Source organism: Chrysochloris asiatica, unplaced genomic scaffold, assembly GCF_000296735.1.
Source record: "Chrysochloris asiatica unplaced genomic scaffold, ChrAsi1.0 scaffold00077, whole genome shotgun sequence".
Taxonomy (NCBI): Eukaryota; Metazoa; Chordata; class Mammalia; order Afrosoricida; family Chrysochloridae; genus Chrysochloris; species Chrysochloris asiatica.
In genome coordinates this window covers 1680381-1695479 of record NW_006408595.1, presented here as the reverse complement: position 1 = coordinate 1695479, position 15099 = coordinate 1680381, and the positions used below count along the sequence as shown (strand labels likewise).

The window sequence follows — 15099 nt, the reverse complement described above, 5'->3', positions numbered from 1 at the left end:
CCTTTCAACCTGAAGGGCTCATTTTCCGGCACTATAAGGTTTTCAGTGACTAAATATTTGGAAGTAGTTCATCACTCCTTCTTCCTAGTCTGTCTTTGTCTGGAAGCTCATCTGAAACCTGTCCACCCTGGGTGACCCTGCTGGTATTTAAAATACTGGTGGCATAGCTTCCAGAATCACAGCAACTCACAAGCCACCACAGTACAACAAACTGACAGATGAGTGTTGAAACATAAACGTACTGCTCTCTAAGTTTTCTGCCTAATCTTCCAAGCTGCTCTTGTCAGTTTGATCTAATGTGTACAGATTGATATTAAAAGTATATAGTACCCTTTAAAGACTTTCTTTGCTAGTTAAGCTAACTGACTGATTTTAAGAAGACTTCAAGCAATATTATTGCCTTAGGGTTTAAAGGTTATCTCAGGACAGTCGCTTCTGGGGTCATCCAGCCAGCCTTCATTAGTCTAGAATGACTGGATTTCATGAAAATTTGAAATTCTGTTCTGCACTCCCCTTCCCCCACCCTTTGATCAGGATTCTTCTATAGGATCTTTGATCAAAATGTTGCATAATGGTAGCTAGGTACCATTTAGTTCTTCGGGTTCCATCCCAAAGTACACAGGTTGTTCATGGAAGCAACAAATCACCCATTCCACTTCCTCCTCCATTCTCTCTCTGCTGCTCCAGGCTAATAGAGCAAGTTTTTGTTCTTTTAATGAATGACTTTTTCACTCTCTGGAATGAAAGAAATAAGGACATTTAGCTCCAGATGCATATTCTGTAAAAGAGATTTTTGTAAAAAGTGTTGAATAACTCTGCTTGAAGGCAGGAAGAGTGTTACCAGGATACTGAGACTAAAGACTTGAAGTAAAATCAGATGAATATTCTTATTCCCTAAGCTATTTTTGGAGTCCTGGTGTGGCGCTGTGGGTTAATGCACCAGATTGCAAACCTGTTTGAACTGCAAGGTCGGCGGTTCAAACTCACCAGCTGCTCCTCAGAAACTCCATACAGGGTCACTATGGGCCAGAATTGACTCGACAGCACTTAACAACAACAAGCTATTATTAAGTGCTATGAAATTTCTTTTACAATTCAATAGTCTAAGGTTTTACCATTTTGCTTAATCTTTTTGATTGGTAACTGTATACAATTTATGAATGTATAAAGTTAGGTTTTTGAGATAATTAGGAGTTATGTGCCATTAATGTACCAACAAAAACTAAGCCAAACCCAACCTTATGAAGTCGACTGTGCTTCATAGTGCCCCTATAGTAGTGAACTGCCCCCATGGATGTTCAAGGCTGTAAATCATTATGGAAGCAGATTGCCTTTTTTCTCCCATTGAAGAGTTGGTGGATTAACACCACCCAACTTTTAATTAGCAGCCAAGTACTTTAACCACTGCACTGCCAGTGTTCATGGTTAAACTATGGTGGTGGTGTTATATGCTGTGGAGTCAGTTCTAACTCATACTGACCCTCTGTAAGGTTTCTGAGAGCTGGTGGGTTTGGGCCTCAACTTTGTGATTAACAGTCCAGTGTTTTTCCTACAATGTCACGCAAGTGGGCAACTATCTGTATTTGCTAGTTTATTTTTTCTTTGTGGTTGAGCAGGTTCATTCTATTTTGATATGGTTAGTACTTATAATGCTCTCCTAGGAATGACAGACTATGAGATGGCTGCTTTCATTTCGTGAGGATAAGAAAGTGATTACACAGTGTCTGGATTCCTGTGGCCTTATTACGCTGTGGTTTTGCATGTACAACAAATAGAGTCCTAGTGTGGTGAGGACTTCCTTAGAACCACATGGCGGGTGGTTCAGACTCACCAGTCACTCCTGGGAAACCCTATACTCAGTCACTATGAGTTGGAACAGACTCAGCAGCACTTAACAACAACAGAAAAATGGCTTTAAAATGAACTGAGTTAATTATGTAGTAAATTTAGCCTTAACTGATGACTGTTGTATGGTGATTATCTGTGTTATGTCTGTTTGTATAAATAAATAGACAAATAAATATATTGGAGTCCTGGTGTGCTGCTGAGTGATAATGCACTGAAATGCAAGCTCAGTTTGAGCCACAAGGTTAATGGTTCAAACTCACCAGTCACTCCTTGGAAACCCAGAAATATATATATATATACACACATATATACATATACATGCATGGTTGTTATATAAGCAGCCCTGGAGTAGGTATATATAAGCCCCAATGTTATTTTGTATAAGCCTAACTGTGGCCCTGTGTGTTAATACGCTGGGCTGCAAGATAGGTTTAAACTGCAAGGTCAGTTAAAGCTCCTTAGAAACCCTATACAGGGTCGCTATGGGTTGGAACTGACTCAATGGCATTTAACAACAACAGCAACAACAACAACAACAACAACAACACACACACACACACACACACACACACACACACACATATATATATATATATATATATAGAGAGAGAGAGAGAGAGAGAGAGAGAGTACTTTGGTAGCATAGTGGTTGGGATGCTAACCTCAAGGTCAGCAGTTTGAAACTACTAGCTGTTCTAAGGGAGAAAAATAAAGCTTTCTGCTCCGTAAAGTTTTACAGCCTTGGAAACCCTCTACAGGGGTCGCTATGAGTTAGAACTAAATCCACGGCACACCACCACCCTTACCACCATATGTGTATATATATAATACTTCTGGTGTTGCATTGTAAGATCAGGACTAGACTGCTAACCACAGGTTCAGCGTTCAAGCCAATCAGCCACTCTTTGTAAACCCCATACAGGGTCCCTATGAGTCGGAAGTGACTTGATGGCAGTTAACAACAACAACATATACACACACACATTCATCATTAAGGATTTCATTATACTTCTCTCAAGTGTATAAATCTAGAAAATAAATGTCAAGATTTCTAGGTCTCTTTAAAACATTTTCTTCAAAATAATAACAGGTTAGAAAGAAATTTGTATCAAAATATGTTTTAAATTGACATGGCTTTTTTTATTATTACTATTCCAAGGAGACCAGAAAATTTTAGTATTTATGATCTTATATATTGTCAAGTGGTATCAGAGAGATAGCTTTAAAACTGATTTTAATGCCTCAATTTGAAGATTAAGGAGAGGAAAATATCTCAAGGCAGCAAATTCTGCACTGGAATTGGATTTCCTTGTGTATTAGACACCCTCAAACCTTGCTGCCATGTGGAACAAAATGCATTTAAAAAGTCATGAAAACTAAAATTAATGATTCTAAGGAAAATAGCCAAGAAGCATAAAAATAAGGACAGGGCTGCTCACAGTGTAGATTCCTACAAAATCATCCCTTTAAAGCTGACCTACAAAGAGCTGTCTTCTAAAGCCAAAAATGGCAGCATTTTGAGAAATAAGATTGGATTTAGAGACAATATGATTCTATGCATAAAGGAGTTTGCAGACAAGTTGATTCTAGAATTCAACTGGCTTGTTGGAATATTAGGGACATCATGGTTCATGCATCTAGAGCAGGACCACTATTGGATATGCTTGTTATTGTTGTTAAATGCCATCAAGTCGGTTGTGACCTACTAGGGTTTCCAAGGAGTGCTTGGTAGATTTGAACCACCACTCTTGCAGTTTAGCAATCCAACACTTATCCTATAGTGGCACACAAGGACTCCGTTGCATGTATTACAGCTAACCAAGCATTCTTCATAAACTCTTCCATTGCAAAGGCCAAAACAGAACGAAACACTGCCCTATCCTGGGCCAACCTCATAATTGTTGCCATGCTTGAGCCCACTGATACTCTGTATAATCCAAGGAATGCAGAAAAATAATTTTCAAAGGCAAACATTTCTCCAGTCTTAGAGACAAAAAAAAAAAAAGACTTCTCACAAGTCCTTCAAAGAGTCTATCCTTAGACAGTATACCTTTTAATAATCTTCTGAATTATTCTCTACTTTTCCAATTCTAGTCTTTCATATAGTAAATTTTCCCTTATTAATCTTGTTTTGACTATCGAACTCAAATACACTTCAGAGATGAATATTTTTGTCAGTCACTTGAAATGATGTTATAAATATGCTATTCCTTACTACTTATATATTTCTCCCTTCTAAAAGAGATGGAAAAACAGAAGAAATTGAGCTAATGTCACCTGTGAATAGCTTTTAGAAAACAGTTAATTTTGAGTTCCCTTGCTATGAAAATTCAACTTTGATTTTATCTTCTTTATTCCAATCCAGAGTTTATTAGGAGGGAGAAGTCCCTTCTTGTCGACTTCTCTCTTTCCAGAAAGGGAGTTTCTGACATAAGTAGCTGAGATATTAATTCCTTTTTTTGTACAGTCATGTTTTGTTGCCCCCCCCCCCCCCCGCAAACTTGACTAGGTCAATATTCTCAGTATTGTATAATTATTCTCCATTTTGAGATTTGATATGATTATGCTGGATTCCTGGTGTAGTTCAGGGACTACAAGTCAGTCTGAACCACAAGGTCAGCAGTTCAAATTCATCAGTTGCTCCATGGAAATTCTATATGGGGTCGGTATGAGTTAGACCTGACTCCACTTAACAACACTTAACAATAACAACATAATTATCCTATGTGTTATATAAATCCTCACATTAATGAGGCAAAATTAAAGGTAATTATGTCAGTTGGGTTAGATAAAATCTACAGGATTAAGCTGTATTTTCAGTCAATCTCTTTTGAGAAATAAAAGGGAATAAATCAAAAAGTAGAGAAAGAGGGACCTAGTACTACCAAGAAAAAAGGGCTGGGAGTAAAGTGTATCTTTTAGGGACCCTGTACTGAGAACCTCTTAGACCCAGGGAAACGTCAATACCAAAACACATGGAAATCGCCCACAGATGTTGAAAGGACACAAAGACCGTCTTCTAGAACTAGTAGAGAAAGAAATCCTTCCTCAAGAACCAGCACTCTGAGTTTGGACTTTTCAATTTACTGAACTGTGGGTTAATGTGCCAGACTGCAAAGCCATTTGAACTGCAAGGTCAGCAGTTCAAGCTCATCAGCTGCTCCTCAGAAACTCTATACAGGGTCACTGTGGGTCGGAACCAACTCGATTGCACTTAACAACAACAACAACATAGAGTGTGAGCTCCTGGTGTGGTGCTATAAGATCAGCACTGAACTGCGAATTAGAAGGTCAGCAGTTCAAACCCACCAGCTGTTCCTCAGAAGCCCCATATAGGATTGGTATGAGTCAGAACTGACTCCAGGGTACTTAATAATAATAGAAAGAGAGAGAGTACTGTGGCTCCACATGATAAGAATGGGACTGCGAACCACAGTGTCGGTGGTTCAAGCCCACCAGCTGCTTCTCAGGAGAAAGATAAGGCTTTTTGATCCCTTGAATATTTAAAGGCTCTAAAATACTACATAGAGTCACTATGAGTTGTAACTAACTGGATGGCACTGAACAACAATATTATACATAGTCCTGGTGTGACACTGTAAGATGAGTTCTGGACCCCAAGGTCATTTGAATAGCAGGGTCAGCAGTTCAAACTCACCAGCCACTCCTCAGATATCCTATACAGATTTGCTGTGAGCCTGAACCAATTCCATGGCACTTAACAACATTGTATACAGATTTGCTGTGAGCCTGAACCAACTCCATGGCACTTAACAACAACAATATATATATAATACCACAGGCACTCCTTGGGTTATGAACATGAGAATTACTGGAAAACTACTTCTTGCCCTTTAACATTACATAAATTTGCCCTTACTTTGAAAGGATTGAAACAACCTCTAATCACAACAAATTCGTCCTCACAATCACCTTTACTGACTGGATGTGCAACTTTTAGATCATTGAAAAGATGTCAAGGTTTTAAGAACTAAAAGACTCACCAACAAATTCTACTTAAAGACCTAAAGACACAGGAACTGATCTCATTCATACCTTGTTCTTGTTGTTGTTAAGTGCTGTCAAGTCGGTTCTGACCCATAATGACCCTGTACAGGGTTTCCGAGACTGTAAATCTTTACGGGAGCAGAAAGCCTCATCTTTCTCCCGCGGAGAAGCTGGTAGTTTTGAACTGCTGACCTTAAGGTTCGCAGCCCAATTTGTAACCACTATGCTACCAGAGCTCCTTCATTCATACCTTGAGGACTGCCCATATTTAAAATGCCATCTTTTTAATCATTTCCTTTTTGTAAATGTCTGTTGCTGTTTAATCAAATGCAATTGCTTGAGTTTTGTATATGATTTTTTATCAGGCAAACTTACTGTGTTGTTTTAGGTGCTGTCAAGTTGGTTCCCATGAATACTGATCCTATTGACAGCAGAACAGTATAATACAGTCATTGTTACATTTGAGCCAATCATTGCTGCCCATTGTTTATATCATTAAGGTCCACTTTATTTTGAGGAGGCAGCCCTTCTTCAGTCATATTTTGAGATCCTTCCAACATGAGGCATCATTTTCTGGCACTATATTGATGTTCCATTGCATTCATAAGGTTTTCACTCACCATATTTTTTACAAGTCAATTATCAGATGCTTTTTCTCTGTCATTCTTAGTGTGGAACCTGACCTATGGATTACCTACTTGTGTTTGAAATACCAGTGGCAGAGCTTCCATTATCACAGCAACACACAAGCCACCACAGTAGAAAATACTAACATATGAGTGGTAGAAACTTGCTATAGTGGTGGTGGTAGTTATGTGCTGTGGAGTGTGTAGTCAGTTCCGTTTGACAGTGACCTTGTATAGAGTTTCTGAGGCTATAAACCTTTACGGGAGCAGAAAGCATCATCTTTCTCCAGAGGAGTGGCTGGAAGATTTGAACTGCTGACCTTGTGGTTAGCAGTTCAATTTATAATCCACTATGCTACTAGAGCTATGTTGTTGTTGTTAGGTGCCATCAAGTCTGTACTGACTCATAGCAACCCTATGCACAACAGAACAAAACACTGCCCAGTCCTGGGTCAACCTCACAATTATTGCCACACTTGACCCCATTGATGCTGCCATTTTGCCAATCCATCTCACTGGAGGTCTTCCTCTTTTCCTGTGACCTTCCACCTTACCAAACATGATATCCTTCTCCAGAGACTGGTCCCTCCTGGAGAGTCCAAAATATGAGAGATGAAGTTTGGCCATCTTCGTCTCCAAGGAGCACTCTGGCTGCACTTCTTCCAACACAGACCAAGTTATACTGTCATATTAATTCTTATAATTTATCTGTTTATTATTTAAGATTTTCTAAGTAGATAATCAGCATGTGAAAATAGTCATAGCACTGATACCTCCATTCTAATTGTTCTTTCATTTCTTTTTCTTATCTTATTGCACTGGATGAGAATGATATAGGACTGAACAGAAATGGTGATAGCACACACCCTTCTTATCCCCTTTGTCAATGAAGTGCTTCTACTATTTCAGAATTAGATATGAAATTGGCTGTGTTTATTTTTATATAAAACCTTCATAAAGTTAAGACCGTATGTTTGTACATCTGTTGAGATAACAGGACTTCTGGTTTAGCACTGTGGATCAGCACTGGACTGCGAGCTACAAGGTCAGCAGTTCAAACCCACTGGCTTTTCATTGGAAACCCTATGAGGAGCTATGAGTCTAAACTGACTCAATGGTACTTAACAACAACAACTGAGATTACAAGCAGTCCTGGGTTACAATTGAGATTACTTATTAAGTGTGTTTTTAGTCAAATTTATAAGTCAGAATAAGTGCATACTGATCTTATTTAACCTTAAGTTAGTGTAGGAAAAGACTCAATGCTTGGTCAATGATTTAAACGTTGCATAGGTGAATGTGATGGTGATGAAGAATTTGTTATGAGTAGGGATTGGTTCAAAGAGCTCTGGATGGTGATGTATTGGGTTGCTAACTGCAAGATTAGAAGTTTGATTCTACCAACTCCTCTGATAGAGAAAGATGAGCATTTTACTCCCATAAAGATTTACAGCCTCAGAAACCCTCTCTCCAGGGTCACTGTGAATTGGAACTGACTTGACAGCATACACCCACCACCACCACCACCACCAGGGGATGGTTCAGTCATTTCAAAGTGAAGGCATATTTACATAATATTAATAGGCAAATATATCATCAAATGTTCATATTCCAGGGGTAAATTGTACTATATACGTCTTCTTTTTGAGATATGAATTATACTAAGTGAATTTTTTATCTTAAATTAACTTCATATTTCTGAGATAGTCCAAATTTGATCTTGATATTAAGAGTCTTCTATGCCTCACAAATTCAAAATGCAATTAATTTTCTTTTTTGTTATGTAAACGTAACAATGCTGTCACTAACTGTAAAAACATTCCATGTCCTTAAGAAGCTCGTATGTTAATCAGGGTGACCAAAATGTTAACAGAAAAATAAAATATAATATCTAAGTTATATTAAGAATGCATGTTTATTTTATTTCATCCTTAGATATCACTGATGGAATTTTGGCTGAGAAAACATTATGTCCTGATTCAAAGACTTTTCTGGGAGACCATTATGATACCCATTCTCTATTTGGCTGGTCACAAGCAAAATCTACTTTTTAGTGAGTATTTTGTCAGTCTTGAAATATTTGTTTTAATATCTTCAAATTATTTTTAAAATATCTTTTAAGAAATAGGAAAATATTTTTAAAGTAGATGTTATATTTTATTATAATATTTCTTAATTTTTCAAATACTAGTAAATAATCTTCCTTTTCTAAAGTTTATTGATGATATATTACTTTCATTTCATCAAATGAGAATATTTTTGGTCGTCATATCTGGTTGTTAAAAATACTTGTAAATTCATGTCATGTTATTGAATTTACAAGTACTTCCAGTAACCAGTTGCACTATCACAAAAGTAGGGTCGAATGGCCTTAGCATAGGCAGAAAAATTAAGAAAATAAAGCTAAAATTATTAGAATAAACAATTTTGGATCAATTTTATAATATAGGGCAGAATTATTTATAAATAATTATTAATTCTGTAATTTTGGCTAGAACTACAAGGCTAGCAGTTCAAACTCCAAAGCCTCTTCTCAGAAACCCTATACAGGGTCGCTATGAGTCAAAACTGACTCAACAGCACTTAACAGAAGCTAAGTCTCCACCATTTAAGAGCAATTAAATGACTAAGCCTCTTTCCTCCTGGAATCAATACCACCAGGTCTTGTAATACCCTCTCAGTGACTATCTGACTGATAGCACACACCTAGGCGACGGTTTGCTGTGTTACTCTGTTTCTGTCTTTTCCTTTGTGTGTCTGTCCAGAGATTCTCAATGCTTGCATTAGTAGAATTAGGTTTATGGGCTCAGAAATAGAACACTGTGTTTCCATGTACTTCATCCTTGTCTGGCTAAACTTCTATTGAAATTCAGTTTGGGTATTTTAACAAGTTGTAATAAATATGGGCAAAACATGTAAGACTCTGACAGGATAAACTTGTTTGATCTATGCCAGCTCTCAAAAATACCGGTTGAGAGATATGGAGACCAAAATAGAACTTATTATTTTGGTCATATACAAATATATTCCAATTTTATATCCCAGAGTAGAATCACTTTTCTAGAGCTATGAGTTCAGAAAACTTAATTAAATTTGTTTGGTGAACATGACAGCGAATTTCAGAGCTGAAGAAGAATGTTAAGGGCCATTCAATCAGGCTCTTTTCTAGCTACCATTGAAAACTTCTTTGGTTTTGATTTCACTGAAAAAAAAAAAAAAGAATAAACTAAGTAGTAAACTTGATAGACAAAATTCTGAAAATATATTTTTAAAAATATGGCTAATTAAGTTTATCTGTCAACAACTTACCTTTGTGCCAGTAGAAAAGAAGTTACTTAAAAATATAAAAATAACACATCATAAATAAAATAGGATTATATGTCACTGCTATAAAGCAGAGAAGTTATTAACTGGTGCAAAAATCTTTGAAGTTTATTTTTCTTAATTTAATAAGTCATACCAATATCTGCTTCTGCAGTCAGTTCCAACTCAATGATCTTGTACAGGGTTTCTGAGGCTGTACATCTTTAAGTGAACAAAAGTCCTCACCTTTCTCCTGCAAAATGGCTGGTGGATTCAAAACACTGACTTTATCATTAGTAGCCCAACGCATAACCCACTACAATATCATGGCTCCTTATATCAATACTTGCTATCTGTTAAAGAGACAGGTGCTCTTCAGAAACCCTATACAGGGTGGCTATCAGTCAGAACCAACACGACAGCGCTCAACAGCAACAACAATTAAAGGGGCAAAGAATCAGTTCTTTGAGGATTTACCACTCATTCTAGTTGTTGTTAAGTGCTGTCAAATAGCTTCTGATTCACAGCGACCCTACATAGGATTTCCAAGGTATAGCTGGTGGGATTGAACCACTGACCTTGTGGTTAGCAGTTCAATGCTTATCCTACAGCATCATACCAGGAGTCCACTATGCTACCTAAAACCTGCATATTGTTTCTAACTCATGAAGGAACTCATTGTTGGGTGTGATTGAATTCTGACTCATAGTGATCCTATGTGACAGGATACAACTGGCCCATAGTGTTTACTAGGCTGCAACCACCACCACCACTATCACCAATCTTTATGGAAGAAGATCGCTAGGCCTTTCGCCCACAGAACTGCTAGGTGGGTTCAAACTGCCAATCTTTTTGTTAGCAACCGAGTGTGTAACCTTTCTTCTATCAGTGCACCTTATAAAAGAGTTTGGGTTCTTCTAGAAAAAAGAGAAAGAGGAACAAGAGGAAAAGAAGGGGGAGAACAAAAAGGCAGAACTAGAAGAAGGAGGAGAAGATTTAGATGTGTATTCCTCTTTAGTGGTAATAGATATATTTTTGAAGATTGTAATATTTCAGGGATAAAGTGAACATGAATTCCAAATTCTAAACTTAATGAAACTCAAACATTGAAAATTACTTCCAAGAAGAAATAAAAGCAGTTTTATGTGCTAAGAATTATCAGGATTCACCTTGATAAGTAATATGAGTGTTTATTGAATTTATTAGAGCTGCTATCTTTCAATTTAATCTAACAATTCAATTTTCCTCCTCATTATTTCACCCTTGAGAGACAAAATGATTGGTCTTAGATTTCTGAGTAAATAATGGCTAAAACTCAGATTCAAGTTCTCTAACTAAGGTGAAGCAGACATTACGCTGTAATTGCTTAGCACCGTTTACAATGTAGAGACATATCAGCCTTCACTGAGCACTTGCCCTCTGCTAGCTGCTGTGAAAAGCAATTTTATATTACTTTTCATATAAACTTCACAACAACACTGTTAAGTATTATTAGCTCCATTTTAGGAACATTCATGAAAGAACAAGATAGAGTTCAAATTAGATCTGTATGATAGCAATGCTCATTCCAGTTTATTCTTGATTTTTAGGTTTGATTTTGAAAATGTTTAACTATATAAGCTAAATTCAAAGTAAAGAATGACTAAAGCAATATATATATATATATATACACACACATATATGTATATATATAATAAAAATGCTGTGTAAAACTCCCCAAATAGTATTCTTCATACTGCAAAAAGAAAAAAAAGAAAAAAAAAAAAGCATCTACCTTTTCTTCCCATAGCACTCTTTACCTAATTGGGCTTGATAATTTGTTGCGATGACCACACATACAGAACTCAGACACCTTACTCACAGTATGGAGTTGATTAGGAAACTTAACAGGTTACAATACAGCACCAACAAATGAATGCACAGGGGACTGTTCTTTCAGTCAGGATAACTTCTCCTAAGCTTTGCCCACAAGCAGAACTCTCTCTGGACCTTGGCCCATTTGCCTGGCCTCTGCCCTGCTCAGCAATGTTAAAAACTCTTTTAGGGCTGCTGATATATACCCAAAGGACACTCCATCTGCTATAAACCTCACTAAGTTCTTGCTCCAAAGGCCAGCAAACCTTGCTCCCCGACTAAGTGCCTGTGGTGGTGGTGGTTATTTGCCGTGGAGTTGGTTCCAACTCATAGTGACCCTGTACAGGGTTTCTGAGGCTGAAGTGCCTGTGGAGACACCCCATTTTACAAGTGACACCCCATTTCACTTCCTTTGAGGGCTGGGAAACTTTCCACTCTGTCTTATACCCTGACTTTTGATTCTGCTGCTGTTTCTCTTCCTCCATCCTTTGCTATTCTCACAGTGTCATAACATTCTTCCTAGGTAGAGGAACTTCAATATGCAGAGGTCCAAAGGATGTACTCCATTCCTTTCTCTTCCTTGATGATACTGAGATCATCCTTCCTACTTCTGAGAAGGATCTTTTTTTTTTTTACTTTTTATTGTGAATTGTGTGAAGGTTTACAGACAAGATCATCAGCTTTACATTCAACAAAACATACACTTTGTTTTATCTCAATGATAGCAACCCCCTCCCTGTAACAACAGTTCTCCTACTTCTTCCCTGTGGCTCCCCATTTACATCTTATATTTCACAAATGAACAAGGCAAAAGTATTTGATGTATACATACAAAGCCAAATATATGTACTCATTTAAATGTCCAAAGGGCACCTTCTGCCAGCCAGCCTCCTGCCCACAAGCACACAGCCTTTCTCAGTCCCTGGGCTGAGAAGCCTGCAGCTGCTTTGTTTCTCCATGCCACTGCCTCTGCCACTATCTCTGCTGTTGCCACTTTTCTAGGTAGGGATCTCACATTCCAATTATGCTCTCCCTGGGATCATCTGCCCCTGAAATGGAAGATTAACTACTCCCTCTTTTTAGTTACTCATCTTCTACAATTACAGTTGTGATAAACACAATTAATCCGGCTAACAATTATTCACAACTGAGTCATAAGATCCTATCCCCATCATCCTCTAACCCCTTTCACCAGATCTGGAAAAGAGGGAAACTATTCAGTGCATATTCTACTTTATCCCCCCTCATTCTGAAACTAAGCACATTCATGAAAGCTTGTAAGTATGCCACTTAATACCTTTATATCTCCCCCATTTTTGATAGTCAATGTCTACATTTCTCATCCCTATCAACCCAGTACACTGAGGAAACAAGAATCTTTCCACTCCATTTGGAATTTTGCACCACTGCATCCATGAACAAAAGTCTAGTTCATCAAATTGTAGTAATTTGCACTGTTCATAGCATTAAACATCTTTATCTTCCTCGGGTCCAGTTCTGGTCAATTAGCCATCCAATTTAGGTCAAATGGGTACTAGATGCAGTTTGGGATTTCATACACACCTCCCTGCACTTCAGACCAGCTGGCTGCTTCAAACTCAGCCCTAGTCCCCAGGAATTAGAGAGAAGGATCATTTAAAACCCACATTAGAGTTCCAAGTTTTGCCATCACAATTAACCCTGCTAACAATGATTCACAACTGAATCATATAATCGTATAAGCATCTTCCCCCATCTTCTCATCAGGAAAAAAAAAAGTAATTTGGTGGGAATTGCAAAGTCTATAGGTAGAATGCCATGATATTTCCAATAGCCTCATATGCATGAGAAAAGTGGACAATGAATAAAGAAGACTGTAGAATGATTCATGCATTTGAGTTGTGGTGTTAGAGAAGCATATAAAAGGTACTGTACACTGCCAGAAGAACAAACAAATCTATGTTGCAAGTACAACCAGAATGCTCCTTAGAAGCCAAGATGATAAGATTTCATCTCTCATACTTCAGACATATTATTAGGAGGTACCAGTCCCTGGAGAAGGACATCATGTTTGGTAAAGCAGAGGGTCAGCAAAAAAGAGAGAGACCCCCAATGAGATGGATTGGCACAGTGGGCTCAAGCATAGCAGCACTTGTGAAAGAGGTGCAGGACTGACAGCGTTTCATTCTGGTGTACATTGGGTAACTATGGGTTGTAACCTATGTGACAGCACCTAACAACAACATGGGTGAAAAAGTCATATGAAGTAATTAACTGCACTGCACATATTTATACAAGGTTTCACTAAGGAAATGCAATCAATTATTCAAACATTAGTATAAAAGCCACCATGCATATATTAAAATCAGATTTTTTTTTTAAAATGCTGATGTCAGGGTCTAATCCCTAGATGTTCTGAGTTAATTGATCTGGAATGGAGTCTTGTCAGTCATAGTATTATTTTATTAACCTTCTCATGCATTTCTAACATTAAGCCATGGTTAAGAAACTCTATATGACTCAAAAAGAGTCCAATGTAAGAAAATTTGGTTTGGATGCTTAACATTGGCTTTTCAACTTTTTCTTAAAATGTGTATCATAATTTACATATGATGACTTCTTTTTTTACTGGTTTCATATCCTCCATTTCATAAAGATTTACATGTTTGGTAAAATATTTTAATTGTATGAGTATTAGGAAATCTGGGAATAATGTTAATGCTGAGTATGTTTAAAACCATACTTTTAAACTATTATTTTGTTAAGAAAAAGTAAAATATAAGGTTTTTTCAGAATAATATTGAAGAATGAATTTCTTGTGTTTTCTCCAGTGCTTCTCAGAATGTTACAAGAAAGCGAGCCTTTGTTTTGAGTCGTTCTACATTTGTTGGAAGTGGAAAATACACTGGCCATTGGCTGGGTGATAACTTTTCACGTTGGAGAGATATGCATATGTCAATCATTGGCATGCTAGAATTCAATCTCTTTGGAATCCCTTATGTAAGTTCTAGAATTAAGCCATCAATTACATTAAGGTATCTGTGTCCACATTATCTGGGTGTGTACCAGGATATAAAGATAATATGCATCGAAGTTATAGTCAGGTCATTGTAAATAATAGACTTCAGTCAGCCACTGTAAAGATCCCCTTAACTTCTATTGTTGTGGAGTGATATCCAGGCGATTTTCAACCCATAGCAATCCCATGTGACAGTGGACAACTGCCCTCATAAAGCTTTCTTGGCTGTTAACTTTTCTGGGAATTGATCACTTCTGTAGATCTTAGGAAACCATATCTTTCTTGATTAATTGTTTTTGTTTCAGTAAAATTGTAAGCATTACTTTTCTGTCACTCACTCTATTCCAACTCCATTAATACATCCTCTATTGTCGGGGTTTTCCCTCGACATAGTTGTCACGAGTGTTTGGTTCATGAGGAGGGGCGATCCAGCGGCGATAGGGATAGCGAAAGAATACACAA

The 15099-nt window shown here is 37.5% G+C and overlaps 1 protein-coding gene across 1 annotated transcript in view; it reads left to right on the top strand.

Moving 5' to 3' along the window:
• The window catches only part of LOC102837339 (maltase-glucoamylase, intestinal-like), a 202228-nt gene that overhangs the window by 112272 nt on the left and 74857 nt on the right, over positions 1 to 15099 (top strand). The window contains exons 10-11 of the mRNA XM_006865343.1: positions 8418 to 8535; positions 14450 to 14618. Coding sequence (XP_006865405.1) covers positions 8418 to 8535; positions 14450 to 14618 — 287 coding nt within the window. The remainder of the gene's footprint in view (positions 1 to 8417; positions 8536 to 14449; positions 14619 to 15099) is intronic.